The sequence below is a fragment of the Theobroma cacao genome, chromosome 7 (genome assembly GCF_053813885.1).
Source record: "Theobroma cacao isolate CCN51 chromosome 7, ASM5381388v1, whole genome shotgun sequence".
NCBI classification, from domain to species: Eukaryota; Viridiplantae; Streptophyta; class Magnoliopsida; order Malvales; family Malvaceae; genus Theobroma; species Theobroma cacao.
In genome coordinates, this window is record NC_142645.1 from 35,447,986 (window position 1) to 35,468,845 (window position 20,860).

The 20,860-nt window shown below is 37.9% G+C and overlaps 2 protein-coding genes and 1 pseudogene across 4 annotated transcripts; 2 read left to right on the forward strand and 1 right to left on the reverse strand.

Annotated features, from left to right (window-relative positions):
- The first annotated feature begins 2,462 nt into the window (after window positions 1-2,462).
- LOC18594909 (small ribosomal subunit protein eS21-like) lies at window positions 2,463-3,883 on the forward strand. 2 transcript variants are annotated; one of them, XM_007022607.3, is made up of 4 exons: window positions 2,463-2,563; window positions 2,770-2,870; window positions 2,965-3,097; window positions 3,671-3,883. In XM_007022607.3, the coding sequence occupies exons 2-4, from the start codon at window positions 2,821-2,823 to the stop codon at window positions 3,734-3,736; spliced, it is 249 nt and encodes an 82-aa protein (XP_007022669.2). In that variant the 5' UTR covers window positions 2,463-2,563; window positions 2,770-2,820; the 3' UTR covers window positions 3,737-3,883. The 2 variants fall into 2 exon arrangements, with proteins under 2 accessions (XP_007022669.2, XP_017979526.2); XM_018124037.2 differs by having other exon boundaries at window positions 2,493-2,563; window positions 2,809-2,870.
- Window positions 3,884-6,770: 2,887 nt separating this feature from the next.
- LOC108662967 (uncharacterized) lies at window positions 6,771-10,650 on the reverse strand (annotated as a pseudogene). The gene is made up of 9 exons (XR_016027364.1): window positions 10,424-10,650; window positions 9,926-9,954; window positions 8,971-9,222; window positions 8,788-8,900; window positions 8,576-8,636; window positions 7,845-8,063; window positions 7,619-7,775; window positions 7,291-7,331; window positions 6,771-7,198 (listed from the first exon to the last, which is right to left on the reverse strand). The product of XR_016027364.1 is annotated as an uncharacterized LOC108662967 (transcript).
- A 2,766-nt stretch (window positions 10,651-13,416) lies between these two features.
- LOC108662793 (uncharacterized) lies at window positions 13,417-19,742 on the forward strand. The gene is made up of 3 exons (XM_088808726.1): window positions 13,417-13,589; window positions 19,506-19,583; window positions 19,685-19,742. Exons 1-3 carry the CDS (start codon window positions 13,417-13,419, stop codon window positions 19,740-19,742), a joined length of 309 nt encoding a protein of 102 aa, XP_088664852.1.
- Window positions 19,743-20,860: the final 1,118 nt, after the last annotated feature.

The following is a 20,860-nucleotide window of genomic DNA, read 5'->3' on the forward strand; positions in this document are numbered from 1 at the left end:
TCCTCGAGTACGATATCTTTACCCTTACTAAAGGGCTCACCACCCTATACCTAATACACAACAAGTAATTCAATACATTTGTGCCAAACTGTAATAAATTATTCTAGGCTCTATATGAATGCATGAAATTGAATGAGAAATGTTCGAATAATCACTTAAAGATGGTGTTCTACGTAGGTTCAATTGTTATTGGACTAAAATGGTATTCGACCTAACTTGCACTATACACTGTTTAATTAGCCAAAACATTCGATTCAACTCCAAATAGATTCATTGCACTTTCGGTACTCCAAATACACCCAAAGTACCTCAATGAACTTGATTGTGACTTAAATGATCACATCCGAAACTTATTCCGATTCCGAACTAACGTGCTAATCAGTGTCAACACAGTCCAATAAGTCCGTATATATCATTAGAAATCAAATTCAAGTCCATTTACCATGATTTTCTCGTTGTCGTTCAAGTCGTTTACTAAAGGCACTATACTTTTCGATAACCATTGTCGATATCCGACACCATAAATCATCAAATATGAGCTAAATAATATGAAATATAACAAAATTCATCATCAATATATCCCCTATTAAATTCGGCCAAGGAGGCTTTAATGAAGGACATGTGGTTTTCTTGTTTGTTTTTCTTACCAAATATCACAAAACAACTAAAAACACCTAGATAGCATGAAATCTAACAAAAACCATCATCAAAACTCCCCCCCCCCCCCCCCCCTTGATTCGGCCAACATGACTTTCTTCATGAAAGTTTGGGTTTCAACCATAGAAAATGAAAAAGAAAGCATGGCAGAGATGAATCTTAAGTTAAAATCGCAAAATCTTACCTTAGATCGCTTCGTTTTTCGGTAACCGATGAATTTCTCTTGAATTTTCTTCCTCAAGGGTTATTTCTATTCTTTCGCCCCCTTTTCTTTGGCTTGCACGGCAATGAAAGAATAATTGGGAGAGGTTTATGTTGATTTATAAAGAAAATTATAAAAGAATTAAAGCTTGACACATGTCAATGTGTGAATGGTTCATGGTTAAAACCTAACTATTAAGCATTTTCTTACCACCACATATAATACCTTAATTATCCAAAGTATAAAATGATAATAGGTGAAATTCATGGGCTTGACAAGTGTCACAATGGTGTAAATTTTTAAAAATTCCTATTACGTTCTCATGGACACATGGAATGACCGGTTTGCCCTTATGCTCGAAAAAATATCGGAATTGAAATTTTTCACTTCTCAAATTCAAATTATGCTCCAAATAGTCAAACTTGATCAAAAATCTCGTCCAACATTCCAATTTTTGCCCTCGAGTGGCAAAATGACCATTTTGCCCCTACGTTAAAAAAATTCTCGATTGGATTCCAAATTAATCCTCGAACTCCGAATCACCATTTTAAGACATTCTAAGGTTCAATAACTCTCAAATAAATCCTAAAATCTCTATTTGGACTAGTTCAAAGTTTTAATCGACTTAATTGTACCACTAAATGCGATACCGACTTTTAACGATTTTTCGAGGCATCCAAGTATGTAGACATGCTATCAAGTACATAAATGGCATGGCAAGTATATAATAGAGTTGGGCTTGACATATTGGTCTACATTGTTCATTTTGAGGTAAAAGAGAAGTTCGATTCTATATTAACATTGTGTGGATTATTCCATTTATGCTTTATCAAGATATTAAGTTGTGTCAAAGTCAGCTGTTGATTGATTTCTTCAACTTTGCAAGGTGATGCTGATAGTGCTCTCGACAGAGATTGGCAAAAGAAGAAAGTTGAAGTTTGATTTGGGTCATTTTGACTTTAAATTATTTTAAGTTAAAGATATTTTGAACTTTGAATGAAATGTATTTAACTAATTAAATATGTTTTAATCAACTTTAATAAATCAAGTTTTGCATTTGATTTAAATCGAATTAGTTTTACTACGGCCCACTAAATATTAAGTTTAGATTTCTTATTGCAAATTTTAACTTTTGTATCTTAGAAACATTGATTTATATAATCTTGAGCTTTAATCTTAATTTAATTTTAGCAAAATCGAGAATGAAAACGAATATTAAACAAGATTATGTTGCACATTTGAAATAATTTGGTTATGTTAGGAGACTTTATATCATTTTTTTCAATTAATATCTACTAATTATCATTTAATTATAGAATGTCACATAGAAAATTTAAAAAATATATTTTTAAAGTATTATTATTTATATTTTAGGATTTTCAACTTTTAAATTTACTTATTAATGAGTTATAATATCTAATTCAATATAGTATATAGAATTTATACAGTACCCGTATATCAAATATAATTTTTATAATTTGTAAACTGCTAAATATATCAATTTAAATTTAAAAATAGACTTTTGGATTTGCACACCTGGCTCCAACTTTAGCCCAATGGGGCGAGCCACAAATCGAGCCTGGAACACCAGTTGGACGGCAGCGTTTTATTCTTAATAAAACTCATCAGTTTATTTTCCCTAAATAAACTCCAGATAACATCAGAGCCCTAAACCTCACCAGCGGCAGACCCTTCCTCTTCCAGGTAGCCTCTCTCCCTTTCTCGATTTCAAATTCAATTTTTAGGGTTCTAAATTGATCTCAATTTCGTATTATTTTTTTAGGGTTTTAAATTGATCTCAATTTCGTATTATTTGATGTTCTAATCAGCAGATGTTGGCTTTTGTGTTCTCTTTAAATATAGTTAGCTTTTCTATTCTTTTTACTATAAACTGGGTGTTGTTGAATTAGGTGACTTGAGCTTTGTGTTGTGTTTCTTGTTCGGTTAAGCAATCCGCAAAGATGCAGAACGAAGAGGGTCAAAACGTGGACCTTTATGTACCCAGGAAATGGTATTTAATTCGCTTCACTTCTTTTTTGTTTTGAACTATTTGTATGTGTTGAAAGCTTATGTGTAGTTTGATGTTGTTGTTGTTGTTGTTGCAGTTCCGCCACTAACAGGCTCATCACCTCGAAGGATCATGCTTCTGTCCAGATCAACATTGGACACTTGGATGAGCTTGGCAGATACACTGGCTCATATTCCCCTTTCGCTCTTTGTGGCTTTGTCCGTGCCCAGGTTCGTGTTGGTTCTGTACTGGCCTACCGATTGTTTTTGGGCTGTTTTTGGATATATGCTTGTTGTAATTATTATTGCTGTGATGCTTGATAGTTAGATTGGATCTGATACTTGCATTTATGTCATGTTTACATTTACATCCTGCATAAAAGGCTTAGTCCTTCATCTTGCTTTGTTAATGATATGCCTGTGGTTTCCTTGTCATGTTAACACTCTAAATATTTGAGATATGTTTTAATTGTCCATTGTTATCCATTGGTTTTAAGAATATTTTCAATCACAATCTCATGGCTAAAGTTTAGTATGGTAGTGACAAAACTCATGCTTAAAACCTAGAAGAGACAATAATTGTTGGAGACTCAAATGGTGGATATGCGAGAATGATAATTTATCTGCTGTTCTATATCTCCATGAATCTAGGAACTTTTGCTTGCATTGTATTATTTGGTCTACATACCGTTGTTCATTTTGAGGTGATAGAGAAGTTCGATTCTATATTAACATGTTGTGGTTTGTTCCCTCAGTTCTTTATCAAGATAAGTCAGCTGCTGATTGATTTGTTTGACTTTGCAGGGTGATGCTGACAGTGCCCTCGACAGGCTTTGGCAGAAGAAGAAAGGCGAAGTCCGACAGCAGTAATAGGCTGTTTCTGAACTTGTGTTAGTTTGAACTATTAAGTTGTAGATTGTTTTGGTGGATTATGTTGAAGGTGTTTTCGTTGAAACGGATGATACCTTCAATTTGGTTATTTTTCTAATGGGGGCATAGCTTCCTTTTAGTGAGACATCTCTATTCTTATTGTTTTGGCTTTTAGTGAAGCAAACCTTCTTCTAGGTACACATATAGAGTCTTTCCCCACAACCAAAAAGTTTGGTAGCTCCAAAGCCAATGGTAAGCTTTGATTTCCATTTTGTTATTGAACTTAGGGCAAAGGTTGCTTCCATCATTGTGTTGGTCATGATTGCCATCATTAAGATCATAATTATAGCATCACCACTGTTAATTATTGTTATGTTAAACCCCATATTTATGACCAACTTCAGCCTCTAATGGAGAGAACATTGCTGTTTATTCTTTCTTCTAGTTGCTTCTACAAATAAACTGGCTGAAGCTAGGGAAATGTTAAGTATCATTTTACACAAATTTCTGCCTTTTCTGTCAATGTTTTTGGTGGAATTGAGAGGTTTGGGAAGGAAGACAGATTGAATTGAAGGAATCAGGTTCCTTATTAATGGAAACTGCTCTTACATTGATAACCCAGGGAATATACTGTAAATGAAATGGCAGTCATGCTTTGGACTGAACAACTGACTTGACATGTATTTCATTTTTGGCTTTTAGATTAAGATTCTCTCATGAATTTCTTTCCATCCGTATTCATGGATGTAACCAAGTCTTTTGCGTGTTCCCTTCCCCTCCAAGGCTCAAACTCACTGAGCCTCGCCACACTTTCAGGTGCTAACCCAAGGAAAGGACATCAGATTAAAAGACAATCATGGTAAAGATAAAGAAGAAATCTTCCTGTAAAATAATCTTGTTTCTCCAAATTCTAAACAATTTTTCATTAACTTTATAACTCAACTGTCATTCTTTTAGGAAAATTGGGAAATGCAAGAGTAAACCATCAAACTCTCTTCCTGTTTTTTATCTTCTTTTTTAGTACCTTTTTTCCTCCAATTTTGCTGCACAAGATTTGATACAGGCTAACAACCATGATCAACTGTGCTCTGCTTTTGTACAAAGCTGACAGGCCCAATTCTGAAGCTCACGATTAAGAGCAGCACGTGGAAAAGAAAATTGCTCAAACAGAAGATAAGGGGTCCCTGAGAGATCCTCTTTCCGTCTTGCTTACCCCAACATTGTTTTGTATTAGTAGTTGCTGAGCGAGGTTAATGAATCCTTTAATACAGATATCTCATTTAAAATCATATTTGTATTACGTGGCGTGGCATGAATCAACCAAAAGAAGATTGTCAAAAAAATCTACGAATAGAAACTTCATAAGATTGTTAAAGAAATCAAAGGATCTTGTTTTGATACATGTTAAATTTTTAAAATAAACATTCAACTTAATTCTAACGTTGATGATCCGATATGGTGAAGAATGAAGATTCACTTGCATTTTGGCTTTGCATCATTTAATCAGATTGGTATGTTTTGAAAAAAACATAATACTAGCAGTAGCAGTAGCAGCAGCTGGAAGAGGAAGAGTAGGGAAGGCAAACTGAGGAGTATAAAACCATGCCATGGACTTGGCAAAACCTTTTGTTCTTTTAAATGGTATGAGAAGACGGAAGTGGATTGCAATTTTTTTTTTAAAGAAAAAATTTTTGATTTGTAAATAACATAAAATTACAAGCTTTGCCTATTTTTCTATACAAATCACCATCAAAAACATCAAATCCACAAAAATTTCCCATATTTTTACCCACCTGATGTTTACTTAATGTGGAAGTATTTTGGCCCTCAAGATTTAGAATTCAGGCAATCGTCTAAAGCAAAGAAAGCCTGTTCTTTCGAATTGTTTCATCTTCCTGCACATACAAGTCATGTTAGTAAATCATTTTCGATTGGGATAGGGCCAAAGAACTTGTAGAACTCAAATACAGAGAGAAAAATAATTGATTTGATACAATGTCAATTGAAACAAGCTCTACACATTCCTCAACTTTGCACTCAAGACGGGAAATGAGCAGATCTTAATCAAGCACCCTATGCTAAAAGATAGTTATTGCTTAACTCTATGAGTAAAACTACAACTGTCCTTAGCTCAGGAAACTCTATCAAGAAGGACCTGAACTCGCTAAGGAAGAACATCCACTAAAAGTCAAGAAATGATATTTGCTTCATTTTTTAACAAGCAACTATTAGCCATAATTATTGCAAAATTGTAGTAATAGATAACAACCCATGTCCACTCTAGGATCAGTCACCAACCTGTTTACCTGTTATATAACTTAGGGAGTTGGCATCTGTTTATATCATTTATCCTTTCATCCTTATTATGTCACATTCAAAGATCTCCATTTTGTGAAAGAGCTAGAATTCTAATTAGACAAGACCATAACAACTGAAACTGACATGCTAATCGTAATGTTAGGTCCAATGTAACATTGTTCAGTGGATGGAAATAAACGAAATAGCCCATTAGCTGAAATTCAGATAACATGATTTGATGTTTAGTTTGCTTTTCTGAAGAAAATTGTGAGGAGAATTTCCCTAATCCTTAGAAAAAACACTTAGGGAATTTCTGCATGAAAATCTGAAGGTGGGTCATGGGTCCAGGAGATTCAATTGAATTCTGCACTACGTATGAAGGGCAAGTTCACAAGTGACAGCACATGTTTCTTGATTTTAATGAATGTTGTAACTTGTAAGCACCATAAAAGAGATGTTAGTACTCAGGTCTGTTCTATAAAATAACAGTTTCAATATTCACTTAAATATTGAAAAATCGCCTAAAGACTAAGATACTAGAAACAGTATCTTAACCTTAAATAGATAAAACCAACCTAGCATCAAGATAAGGATTTTTTGACGAAGTTAAAAATTTTATGTTCCTGGTCATGATCTTTTGACACACTTATTGCTACCATAGAGTCTAACTAACCAAAAAAATTAATCACGAATGTAAGTAGTTCACAATCTAGTTGCAGCACAATGTTTAATTTTTTAAACATGCTTTATAAGAGTATAAAGCTTGCAACTGATTTCACTCCCCACAAACATATATTACAATCAAATATTAAAATGAATATACTTCTATAAATTGTTTTTTGAAGTGTATCAGACTATAGATCCTTCTATGCTGACTAACTATAGCAAAAAAAAGCTCCTGAAAATAGTTGAAGATAAAGCTAAATACGAATGAAGGATATGACTAAAAAAGGGTCGTGCACGTACATTGAAGAAAGCAAACAAGCACAGCATAGCATTAAGACCAAGAGATCTGTCATTAGCTCATTATTGCTGTTCTTCATAATATGGTGGTGTTGACTGTACACAGTTCATTCTCATCCCCATCATCATCATCTTCATCTGCTTCTACCCAGTCACTAGGATGACGTTGTGATAGCCCAAGCCCATTAATCTGGTTCCTATCTGAGCACAACAAATTCGGGGGAAAAGAAAAATCAATTACTGCAAAAGTGATAACATTATAAGCAATACAAATAACTAGTGTTGTGATTAACCTTGCACCCCTGCAACATGGTCCCTTTCTACTTGGCGATGGCTACTATAGACTGTTAAGCTTCCTCCATGACAATTAAAACAAAAATGCTTGTGATGTGTTAACCATAACTATGATTCACTTAAGTCTGTATAATGACTGCAAAACAAATGGGATTTTATACCCTCTGTTCACTAAAGCATTTGTAAAGATGCAGGAATCATGCAGGCATGGGCAAGTGCACACATGCAGAGGAAGAAGAAAAAAGGAGCATGATATTACCAATAAAAGGCTCAAAACATAGTGATAAGACTTGAATAAAGGAATAGAAACAGCAATATTCAGGATACAAATTAGGACCAGCAGGAACACTTTCTCTAATGGGTGCAGCTTTGGTAATCTGCATCAAGCTAATCCTTTGAATATCCCTCTGTTCACTAGCATTCAAGTTCTGCTGTTTTTGAACCTGCCTTTCTTCAACCCCACTGCCACTTTTTGCTGCACTTCCTGAGAACAATTGTAATGCATGAGGTTTAGGATGAACACAGCATCAAAATCATGATATTGAATAGTTACCTGATAGGTCAGACCATATTCGGGTGTGGTCAGATGGGTGCTCAGATACATTTGCCCAAGACCTTTCTTGCTGTTCTTGAGACCCTGTCCCATGCATTGCCTGGTCATGCACAGTTGAAGCTGCTTGTATAGGTTCAGAGGGATTGCCTTCATGTAGCTGTGATATAAGCATGGTTGCAAGTACAAGTGTAGCATCAAAGTTTGAGCCAGATCCATCATCTAGTCCAAATTTTGGTGCCATTAATATCGGCCTGTTCCAAAAATAAACGTCTTTTCAAGATCAAACCGACATTTTGGCATAATGTGATAATAGTATTTAGCAAGAGGGCAAGGCAGACAAGCATTTGTATATTAGCATACTCATTGACTTTGCATTGTCCCAACCTAAAAACTAATAAACTGAACATGTGTTGTACTCTTTTTGGGTTAAATAAAGTTTCATATACTTCTAACTTCCTAAAAATATGTCATCTGTGATTCAGATAGCTATCTAATTGCAAACGATCAATGTAAGAAGCAGAATTAATGCAACAAAAATATATGACACAAACTTGCTCTAAGATATTGCTATCAAATCGCAAATGAACTATTTCATGTTTGGATGTTATTGCTTGATGACATGAAATATTTTATGTTTCAGAACATGTTGTTCTATGAGTTGCTATAAAGAGAATTATGACATTCCAAAAATGTATGGAGAACTAAAGTTACAAGAAGGATATCTTACTCACCTGCTACGTCAAAAAATAAGTGAATGTCAACCTCGCAGCCTTCACAAAAAGTAAGGAATGCCTGCGTTTCAGTTTTTTAGAGTAACATAAGGTTTACCACCTCACATATTAATGGAAGAATAATGACAATCATTAGCATGTTTAAATTGGATTTATGACCCAAAGGTAATCAAGCTGTTTCAAAATCTATTTTGCGAGCCAAGATTAGATACCTTCAATTCCTTGACACTAAAAGCAACATCTACAGGATCTCCTGTGTGAGTACACTGCACAAACTCCTCCATAGGATCTATCCGCAGTTGAGTGTGCAATGAGGAATCATTGTCTGCATTGGCAAGTGAAAGAATAAACTTTAATTTCTGGTGAAATAGCAAAAATCAATATTGTTCGTGTACCTTTTGTTGGGTCTATATAACTTCTAAGCTCAACAGCTTTTCCACCGATTGCACTTGCAGCATCAGAAGGTAAAGACATCAGCTCCATTGCAATGATGGTAATTTCCTGAAGTGATGATTGAAAATTAGCTAGCAATCTGTTTAGGTCATAAGGCCTCACTACCAGGTTACTTGGAAATCTTCTCCTATCAAGAGACAAATGTTGTATGTCGGGCTTGTCATTGCAGGTAATCCAACATGCACTTTTCATACCTGCCAAACGTACATTATGAAACTGTTTAAAACCATAATAAATCCATTTATGTCCAATATCAAAAAATTGTGTGAGGACTCTTTCATTGGGGCAGTTTCCTTGTACTCATAAATGCTGCATCAAGCTAAAAACTAGGTTTTCAAATTTATCCAAAACAGGTACAACTTCTAATATTTATTTTGGCTTTTGTGGATGGATTAGGTAAGCATAAAATCCAACTTGTAAAAGGCATGTAGAACACAATAAATTGATCGCATGCCAATGCCAACACTAACTGCATGGCACAGTGATAGTTGTCATACTCAAATTTGCAGCAAATTGAATAGACTAGTAACATACATGAGAAACCCCTCTTCCCCTTCCCATATTTGATGTTGGATGAAAAATGTATCAGAATATCAAATGAGTACTTTACCACTATAGCATTCCAAAGCCCATTGTGCTTTCAATGCATCTGGATCGGCCAATTTTACAGTCAAGTGATCTATACTTGCAATAGGTGTCCTAAGAACAGAACAAACAACCTAAACACACCAAGTCACTTGAAATGCTACATTTTCACTATCCCTCCAACAAAATCTTATAGAAGCAAATGAAAGACAGGACCATTCCTTCAAAAGCACGCTGGACTGTACTTGAGTTCCAGAAATTCCATAGACATCAAAGAAATTAGGCTTAAATGTAATAGACTGGTAGGCCGACCTTGATGAATTGAGTGTCTGAAGTGCAAGCTGCAAAAATTGCCAAGTTGATCCGTTACAATTTGAAATAGCTAATAAGTACAGTATTCTGTTTGGTTGCCGAGAAAATCTAACAAACAGAAGTAGATGGAAATGCTTTGCATTTCCTTTTCCCGTTTCACTACTAAGACGTAAAGTAATCAAAATCCACCAATAATTTGAAACCATTTTTTATTCCCTTTGCCTTTAGAAAATCTGCCGCTTAAACAGCGAACCAAACAGAAACTAAATCCAAGCGTGAAAACTTGATTGCCTTTTCATTTTCCTTCACTTTCCCGGTCACCAAACAGTAAATAAATTAGCACCTATGCCCCCTTCAAACCCTAATTGTGTCCCAACAAAAACAAAAACCTAATTCAATGCTTAGTTAACTAAAATAATCACTTAATTCCATTTACTTGTGAGCAAAACAACTTAGTTCAGAGATTGAATTCGGAAAAGTGACGAAAGGGAAGCGTACCTGAGAAGGAGAAGCTGGATGACGAGCTCGTTGCCTACACGTGCGAGGCACGTGATCGAACGACCAAAGGTTCTGAGAGTGTTCCCGCTAAGGCTGAGCTCCATTTTTTTTCTTTAATCCTGATTTTGCGTTTGGCGGGAAGGAGGAAGATTGTCGAAGCTCTGCCGTCCACGTCGATTTGTTTCTCTCCCTTGTGCTGTTGACGGTCCTGATTTGATTTTTGCATGAGTTGGTTTTTTCTATTGGACAATTTTAATTCAAATCGGATAAATTAAATATTATAATTAACAAGAATATAAAGATTTTAGTTTTAATTTGGATGACGTAGTATTCTGATAACCTGTCATCTTGAGACGGATTAATTTTTAACTATATCTAAAAATATATCATATATCATTTTAATTAAATAATAATTTTTTACTAAAATTTAAAGGTTTGTTTGTATTAATATAAAATTTAATTTTTTGTTTGAAAAGAAAAATAAAGAAAATTAAAAGATAATTTCACAACTTCGAAATAAGTTTAATAAGCAAATTATTAATTTAATATTAAGTTCAAAACTTTGAGATTTTGATTAAAAAAAGACAAAACCTTTGAGAGTCACCTTGGCAAGTTTTTTAATATTTGAGATAATCTTTGGCTTAACTTTTTGCATCAAGGTGATAATTGATAAACATGCAAAAGTTGAATTCAAATCATAATTTTAAAAGCATTGTTTAAATCTGATGAAATTTCATGAACAAGTGTCAAGTCTAGATTAGCTTAAAATCAAAATAATTTGAATTGTTTGTAGAAATTGTTTAATAGGAAAATAAATTAAAAATATAATAATATTTCATATGTAATTTATTTAAGGTTTATTTTTCTTCCCTTAATTTAAATTTTTTTTGAGAATTACATTCTTCATTAATTTTGAAATTCGAATTGTTGTGTTTATTACTAACAAGCAACACCAAGAACGTCATCTAAAATTTAATTACATGTGTTTTTTGACGATAATGACTCACAATGATTAGCTCTTGCTTGTAAATTTTTTTTAATATTTCACCAAATTAAGAATTTAAAAAGAAAAAAAACATGTAACCATTAATCGACATGTAGATATATGATATAAATATTCTACATGTCAAATCTAAAACTTTAATCAACTAGGGATTTGGGCTTAGGCATATGTTGTAGCTTTTTAATCAAATATCGCATGTATGTTGCATTATACAATATGAAAAATACATTTTTAAGCTTCATTTTATTCAATTACCAATTTTTTCTTTTTAAGTTTTGGTAAATTTCTAAAACTTTGCATTTAAAAGTATAATCTTTGCCTTTCAAATCAAAGTTCAGGATGCAAATGAAGGTAAATCTTTTAATTCATCACCGCTTACGTCCTGTGTTCTCACCGCTATCTATGTGATGTACTAAGTAAAATAAAAATATGTATATATAAAGATTGAATGCAGAAATGTTACTTTAAACTGTTATTTTTATTCAAAGGATTAGAATTATATGTTTCAGTTAGCACTTCTTTAATTAGTGCAAATTTATTTTCCCTTTTTTCTCTATTTTCTAATTTAATTTGTTTTTCTAAATAGGCCTAATAACTAGAAATGAATGGGATAAGTGGTATTTATTTGTAAAATATGTATAGTATGATATATTACGATATTAATGAAAAATTATACAAATTGATATATTTTATCGTTTTAATTAAGTATTGTATGATATCACACAATATGCATAAAATACAAAAGATATATTTTTTAAACTTTATTTTACCAAGTTACTAAAAGCTCATTTATTTATTTATTTATTATTTTAATTAAATCATGATAAATTATTTTTTGACCATAAAAGTACAGTATATTTGCATGTGACCACTTGAAATAAAAGTGCTTGGTTGTTAAGTGTTCTTTAAATATACAACTGACAACGGAACTAAAAGGAAGCATTTTCTTTAAATTATTTTAATTTAAAAAGTTTTTGAACTTCGAAGGAACTATTAGATATGTTTTAATAAATTTTAATAAATCAAGTTTTCATTTGATTTACATTGAATAACCGGCCGAATAAATGTTTGTACATTCAAATTATTTTTTGAGGTTTGAGCAATCCTTAATTGAAATTCTCAATTTCTTCTCATGGAATGTAGTGTCTTCTTACAATTTTAACTTTTGTACTTTAGAGACATCAAGATAATGTCAACTCGTTGATTTCATCATCAATGTATATTATATATATTATCAATTAATCATAAAATTTCATTTTATATATGTGTAACAATAAAACTTTAAAAATATTTTTAAATAAATATTTTTAAATTACAAATATTTATTTTTTAAAAATTTTAAGTTTAATGAGATCACAACATTTAATAAATTTGTTGGAGTCCAAGACCCAAAGGCTGAATACATTTCCAATCCACAAAATGAGACTGTAATCCCACATCAATCCATGAAATGATGTCGTTTCTTTCATAACATGCTAAGCTCGAGGCATTTTTGACCTCTAGGGATTTTGCCTACATATAAAATCTTACAAACAAAAACCTTAAACCTCACAAAAGTCTAATTTTCTATTGTCGTTCTCTCTCTTCTAAGTTCCCTCTTGATTTCAAATTTATTTTTTATGGTTCTAAATTGATATCAATTTTATTTTATTTGATGTTCTAATAAGCATATGTTGAATTGTTGTTCTCTTTAAGTGTTAATGTAAGTATGTTCAATTTTTTCTAACAGTAAAAGTTAAATTAGGATTTGGGTTTTCCCTAAAATGTTTGTTTGATTCTTTTTCATTATTTGAATTAGGGTTTATAAGGGAATTGAAGTTGAAATGTAGTTAGCTTTTCTATTCTTTATTGGTACATGTTTGTTTGATAAATATAAACCGATGTTGTTGAATTAGATGATTTGAGCTTAGTGTTGTTTCTTGTTCGATTAAGCAATCCTCAAAGATGCAGAATGAAGAGGTTAAAACATGGATCTTTATATCCCTAGGAAATGGTATTTAATTTGCTTCACTTAAGCTTTTGTATTGTATTATTTGTTTGTGTTGGAAGCTTATCTGTAGTTTGTTGTTGTTGTTGTTGCAGCTTTGCCTTTAACAGGCTCATCACCTCTAAGGATGATGCTTTTGTCCAGATCAACATTGGACACTTGGATGAACTCGGTACATATGTCAAAGGGTTTTCTCTTTACCCATGAGGCCTAGCCTTTGCCTCGCTCAAGGTTGGTTAGAAAAGCTAGTAGCCTTATCAAGTTAGTAAGTTAGGATCGATTTTGGTTTGAGAGAACAAAGAGAGAGCTTTATTGATAATAATTCCAATACAAGAGTCATTAGTCTCAGATGAGGGGGCTCAAGGGGTTTATATAGCATAGGACCCCTTAGAGCCGTTACAAGATAGTTCCCAATGGCTAGGGGTTGTTTTGAACTCTATTGGGCCCTCTTGACGTGCCCCTGGTCTTGTTGCCAATGGCAAGCAATGACTGCCCTGCAGGTCTTCGGGCTAGCTAGTGTTTCCCCCGCACCAAGTAGACTACTTGGGCAATTCGCTCACCCTAACTGTGTGCCAGTCTACCTGCTCTGCTGGGCGCCATTTCTCTACACGCCTGTGCACCCCGTCTGTGTTCTGGCCAGCGCACATTACCTGTCTGTTGGCCTGCGCGCCCAGTCTACTTGCTGGTCTGCATGTTCATCTGCTCGAGGGTACCGATGCCTCTAAGTCCCTCGGTGCCACATTGGGGTTCCAACCCTCGTTGCTAGCCTATCTTCGAGTTGCCTCGCCTACTCTTGAGCCCCAAGCCTTTGCCAATGAGCTGCCCCGCCCTTCTCTATAAAAAGGGCGTGACACCCTCCCCTAACTATTTCGACAACGCCCTCGTTGCCTGCTGATTGTGGAACTGCTCCACTAGGTCCTCGAATTGCCACAACGCTTGGGCTGGCTCCCAACTTGTCTCACTCGCTAGTAGTCCCCTCCACTGGACCAGGTATTGATGTTGTGGTCGGTGGTGTTTCCTCCTTAGGACCCTTTCAGCTAGAATCTGCTAGACCTCCCGCTGGTACGAGGCCTTCTACCCCATGGGATGTCGTTGGCTACAGTTCCTGCTCGGGTCATCCGAGTCGGCATGGTAGGGCTTTAGCATGCTCACATGGAAAACCATATGCACCTTAGGCTTAGATGGCATCTCTAGCTTGTACGCCGCACGGCCTAACTTTTTCTCAATGCGAAAGGGTCCCTTCGTACCTTCGGATCAACCCCTTGTGTAGCTTTAGGTGGCGAAGAACCAAGTGAAGCTTCACTAACACTAAGTCCCTCACGTTGAAGCTCACGTCCCGCCGATGCCTATCCGCCCACTTCTTATATTCTGGGTGGCATGCTCAAGGCTCACCCTAGCCAAGTCCTGCTGCTCGTGCCAATCTCGGGGGTATCGAAAAGCTACAGGCATTGGCCCCGTATAGCTGCTGACTAGGGCCCCCGAGGTCATTGGCTGCTGCCTTGTTACTAGCTCAAAGGGACTCTTCCCCATTGGCTTCCGCTGCTGTAAATTATAGCTGAACTGAGCAATGTCTAGCAGCTTTGGCTAGTCCAACTGGGTGTTGTGGACATAGTGTCGCAAGTAGATCTCCAATAGGTGGTTTACCCACTCCGTCTACCCATCCATCTGCGAGTGAAAGCTGGTAAAGAATCGAAGCTTGGACCCCAGCAGCTTGAATAGCTTGATCTAAAACTTGCTTGTGAAGCACCCATCCCTATCTCACGAGGCTCTCCGGTAAGCCTTACAGCTTGACCACATGCGCCATGAATGCTCGAGTTGCCTCCTCAGTTGGGCACTCTCGTGTGACCGACACAAAAATCCCATATTTGCTAAACCTGTCCACCATAACCATTATAGCACCAAATCCGTTAGTTGTAGGCAGGTTAGTGATGAAATCTAAGGATACGGACTGCCACGGTCGGTCAGGCATCTCTAGTGGTTCAAGCAGGCCCGCTAGCTGTTGTTGTTGCTCGCCCTTATCTTGCTGGCAGATCAAGTATGTCCGCACATAGGCCTCAACATCCTCGGACAACTTAGGCCAGTAGTAGCTTGCTGCGATCAGTGCCTCTGTCCGCTCGGCGTTTGGATGTCCCGCCCACAAAGAATCGTGGTGCTCTCGCATGATCTCCTTGCATAGCCCCTCGGATCTCGGCACATGGATCTGTGCTCCTTTGGTCATGAGCAAGTCCTTGTCCATCCAAAACAATCGTGTTTTGCCTTCCTTGGCACACTCGATGATGGCTTGTGCAGTGGTGTCTCCCGCAAGCCCCGCATGAATCTTGGCCAACAACTCGTCCTGCGCCTGGTTGATGGCTGCCAGTTCTGCCTTGTGGCTCAACGCATCAACAACTTGATTGGTGGCACCCGGCTTGTACTCTATGCTAAAGTCAAATTCCTCCAAGTAGACCTACCACCTAGCCTGCTTAGGGGTGAGCTTCTTTTGGGTTTGGAAGAAGCTATTGGCTACGTTGTCCGTCTTCACCACGAACCACGCCTTTAGTAAGTAGTGTCGTCACACTCTCAAGTAATGCATTACTGCCGTCATCTCCTTATCTTGAGCCGTGTAGTGCCGCTCAGTGTCATTGAGCTTTCGGCTCTCGTACGCCACTAGGTGGCCTTGTTGCATGAGTACCTTGCCTATAGCATAGTCTGACACATCAGTGTGCACCTCATACGACACACTCAGGTCTAGTAGGCGTAGCACAGGCTCCTCGATCATGGCCTGCTTCAACTGCTGGAATGCCCGCTCCCACTTTGAACCCCATCGCCATGCGCTGTCCTTGAGCAGTAAGTGGGGTTAAGGGTGCCGCAATGGTCAAGTAACTTCACACGAACTTGCGGTAGTAGTTAGCAAGCCCCAAGAAACTCCACAGCTCGGTCATCTTAGTGAGCTGCTCCTACTCATTGATAGCTCGGACCTTGGTCGCGTCCATCCGAATTCAGCCTCCCCCAATGATGTGGCCGAGGAATGGAACCTTCAGTTGGGCAAAGTAGCATTTCTCTTACTTGACATACAGCTGGTGCTACCTTAGGCACTTAAACACAGCCTACAAGTGCCCAATATGTTTCGCCATGGTCCTGTTATAAACGACAATGTCATCAAGGTACACGACCATAAATTTGTCAAGGAACGATGATAATACCTTGTTCATGAGCGTGTAAAATGTCACGGGGGCATTGGTTAGGCCAAAGGGCATGACTAGGAATTCGAAGCTGCCGTAGCACGTCACGCAAGTAGTCTTATCTTGGTCCCCCTCGGCAATCCTCACCTAGTAGTACCCAAATCGCAGGTCAAGTTTGAAAAAGACTCGAGCCTCACCTAGTTGGTCGAACAGCTCGGAGATGTTGGGCATCGGATAGCAGTTTCAGATGGTCATCTTGTTGAGCCCTCGATAGTCGATGCATAACTGCAATGTCCCATAGTGCTTTCGTTGGAATAGGACAAGCACACTATAGGGTGCCTTACTTGGTCTGATAAAGCTTGCCTCAATCAACTCCGTAAGCTACCAACACAATTCAGCTAGTTCTGGGGGTGCCATTCGATAAGGTGCCCTCGTTGGTGGCTGCATGTCGGGCACAAGCTCGATCTTGTGGTCCACCTCGCGCTCGGGTGGCAAGCAGCTCAGTAACTTGGATGGCATTACATCCACATACTCGTCCAGCACGTCAGCTACCTCACTCAGCATGGGTGTTGCCTCGCTCGGCTCGCCCTCGTTCAAGGACAGTGTGGCTACATAAGTCTCCTCACCCTTACGCACACCATCTGTTAATTGTGTGGCACTCAGCGTCTTGGTAGCGAGTTTGCTACCCACACCTTACCGGCAGCACACATTGACCTTGTGGGTCAAGAATCACAATATAGTTCGAGAATGCGACAACCATGGCATTTATTTGGTCAAGGAAATCTAACCCAATCACAAAGTCATAATCATTAAGAGGAATGACTTTAATTGTTTCCTTATCGACCCACTCACCTAGCCGCACATCCACGTTACTTGTGGTGCCAATGGTGGGGATATTCTTGTTGTTTACAGTTTTGATGCGCACTACCCCTACCTCGGTGTCCAGCCTCAACATCTTTGTTGTCTCGGTAAAGGCGAATAGGTCGCTTGCTCCCGTGTCAGCCAGCGCATTCAATTTTTTACTCGCCACCATTATGTCCTCAAACATCAGGCCCTTGCTGTGGCTCGGCTTGTGCGTTTTAGTGCCGTCCGCACCATGGTGCCCAATCTCAAGGAATCCCACCGTTACTGCCCCTCATCTTCTTCTTCTCGAGTGATGGCAAACAGCTTGGCCCTCTTAGGGCAATCTTGAACCAAATGTGGCCCGTCACATAGGAAACATTTAAGGGGCCTCTTGCCCTTGTCTTCCGCACAACTGTCTTAGTCAGTACCCCGCGTGCTGCCTTGCCCGCTGGTAGTGCCCCTCGACAGTGGCTTGGCATTGGCCCACACCTTGGCCTTGCCTTTTCCCGTATCTTTCTCGGCATCCCCCTTGCAAAACTTAATCAAGGACTCTGCGGCTGCCATCGCAGCAGTGATGTCTTGGACCCCCGGGGTGCTGAAGCTCTTGTCTCGCCCACGACCTCAGTCCATCAAGGAAGCAGAACAAGGCCTCCCATTCGCCTAGGTCACTAATCTGCAGCATTAGTTTGATGAAATCCCTCACGTAATCTTAAACTCCTCCTTACTGTGTTAGGCACCTTAATTTGCCGCGCACCTTATCTTGCACATATTTCGGATAGAATTATGCTTTCAACTCGTGCACAAAGTCCCCCCACGTCGAGATGGTAGCTTCACCGTACCTCTCGTCACACCTTCTGCGCCACCACAAACGTGCCAAGTCAGTAAGATACATCTAGGCAATATTGATTTTCTTACCATCATCAACAATGTTGGTGACTCGAAAGTATTGCTCCATCCCCCATAAAAAGTTATCGATGTCTTGGGCACTCCGCTGGCCCTTGAACTCTTTCGGTTTGGGGATGTCCACCTTGTTAGTCAACTGCATGGCTAACAATCCTCCACCTATAAGTGTTTTGCACGCTTCGAGCTCGAGCCTTAGCTCGCTCATCTCGCATCTTAGCTACTCAGCCTCAGCCTCTCGCCTAGCATCACACTAGGTTAGTGCCTCGATGGTCTCAATGAGCGCGGCCTATAGCTCTTCTTGTAGCTCGCTTATTTACTCCTCACATCCATCCGTCCAAGCCTTGCTCGCCTCACAATAGTCAGCCAACTCTGCCACACGCTCTTCTTAGTGGGTTAGCCTGGACTCTACCACGACGATGAGGTCTTTTAAGAGGGACTTCCTCTTCACCCTACCAGAACGTGTTTCCCTTGTATCGGGGTGGAAGCAACACCCTCGGTTTCCACTCCAAACCTCATGTTTGCCATTACCGCTCTGATACTAAGTGTCACGAGGGTTTTTTCTCTTGACTCGTGCAGCCTAACCTTTGCTTTGCTCAAGATTGGTTAGAAAGGCTAGCAGCCTTCTCAAGTTAATAAGTTAAGATCGATTTTGGTAAGCACAAGAGAGTTGAGAGAACAAAGAGAGAGCTTTTATTGATAATAATTCCAATACATGAGTCATTAGTCTCAAATGAGGGAGCTTAAGGGGTTTATATAGCCTAGGATCCCTTGGAGCCGTTACAAGACAGTTCCCAAAGGCTAGGGGCTGTTTTGAACTCTACTGGGCCCTCCTGACGTGCCCCTAGTCCTGTTGCCAATGGTTGCCCTGCAGGTCTAGGGCTAGCTAGTGTTTCCCGCACACCAGGCAGACTGCTTGCTCTGTTGCTCGCTATTTCTCTACGCGCCTGCGCGCCCCATTTACATATTGGCTTGCTCACATTGCTTGTCTGCTGCCCCGCATGCCCAATCTGCTTACTGGTCTGCACGCTCATCTACTCGCGAGTGCCGATGCCTCAAGTCCCTCAACGCCACATTGGGGTTTCAGCCCTCGTTGTTTGCCCATCCTCGAGCTGGCTCGCCTACTCTCGAGCCCCAAGCCCTTGCCAACGGGCTGTCTCACCCTTCTCCATAAGAAAGGCATGACACATACACTGGCTCATACTCCAGTTTTACCCTTTGTGGCTTTGTCTACGCCCAGGTTCATGTTGGTTCTCTATTGGCCTGGTGTTTGTTTTTTGGGCCATTGTTAAGTTTATGATTGTTGTTGTTAATTATTATTATTGTGATGTTTTATTGCTGGATTGCATTTACGTCCTGTGTAATAGGCATAATCCTATTACTAGCTTTGTGAATGAAATGCTTGTGGTTAACTTGTCATGTTAACATTCTAAATATTTGAGATATTTCTTTTAAGAGTCTATTGTTATCCATTACTCTGCAAGTTCACTTAGAGGATGCATTGCTTGTAAGAATGTTTCTTATTACAATCTCGTGGCTAAAACTAGGTATGGTAGTAGTTAAACTCATGCTTAAAAGACCTAAAATAGACAATATATCACTAGAGGCATATGCAACTTGCGTTGTTAATAATATGGTTGTGGTTACCTTGTCATGCTAAGACTCTTATATAGTTGAGATATGTGTTAAGTGTCCATTGTTATCTATTTAATCTGTAAGTTCATTTAAAGAAAACATTGGTTTTAACAATGTTTTTGATCGCATTCTCATGGCTCAAACTGGATCTGATAGTCACGAAACTCATGTTTTAAGACTTGGAAGAGACAATATATCACTGTATATGTTTAGTTACGTGTAGACACAAAGTCTTGGTGGATATATTTAGGAAGTTATTCATTTTGGATGTTTTGAACTAATAGGTGATAGAGAAGTTAGATTCTTAATTAACATGTTGTGATTTGTTCCATCGGTTCTTTATCAAGATATTGAGTCGTGTCTAAGTCAGTTGCTGATGATTTCTTCAACTTTGCAAGGTGATGCTGATAGTGTTCTCGATAGACTTTGGTGGAAGTAGAAAGTTGAAGTGCGACAGCAGTAGGATACGTTTTAGTTTGTTTATTTTGAATTGAGCATGTGGCTAAAAACAATTAGCTTAAGCATTTTGTTATTTTTCTTTGTGGCCTCTCTTCCTTTTAGTGATGACATCTCTATTTTAATAAACAAATTATTATTAATTTAGTACTAAGTTCAAGACTTTGAGCATGATAGGCCTAGTATTAACTTATTTATGTTCTACTCATAAACGCTTTTAGCTTAGCTATGCATTAAAGGTGATAACTCTTATGAACATGTAAAAGTTTGATTCAAGTCATTTCGAGTTTAAATTATTTTAATTTAAAAAAATTTTGAACTTCGAACCAACTATTAAATGTGTTTTAATTACATGTATTTTTTGATGATAGTGGCTTAAAATGATCAGCTTTTGCTTGTAAATTCTTTTTAATATTTCACCAAATTAAAAATTTAAAAAGAAAAAAACATGT

Coding starts and splice junctions, on each gene's coding strand:
- LOC108662793 (XM_088808726.1), top strand. CDS start 13,417: ATGGTATTTAATTTGCTTCACTTAAGCTTTTGTATTGTATTATTTGTT. Junction 13,590..19,505: donor CACTTGGATGAACTCGGTAC/ATATGTCAAAGG, acceptor AAGGCATGACAC/ATACACTGGCTCATACTCCA. Junction 19,584..19,684: donor GTTGGTTCTCTATTGGCCTG/GTGTTTGTTTTT, acceptor CCTGTGTAATAG/GCATAATCCTATTACTAGCT.
- LOC18594909 (XM_007022607.3), top strand. CDS start 2,821: ATGCAGAACGAAGAGGGTCAAAACGTGGACCTTTATGTACCCAGGAAA. Junction 2,871..2,964: donor CTTTATGTACCCAGGAAATG/GTATTTAATTCG, acceptor TTGTTGTTGCAG/TTCCGCCACTAACAGGCTCA. Junction 3,098..3,670: donor GTGGCTTTGTCCGTGCCCAG/GTTCGTGTTGGT, acceptor TTGACTTTGCAG/GGTGATGCTGACAGTGCCCT.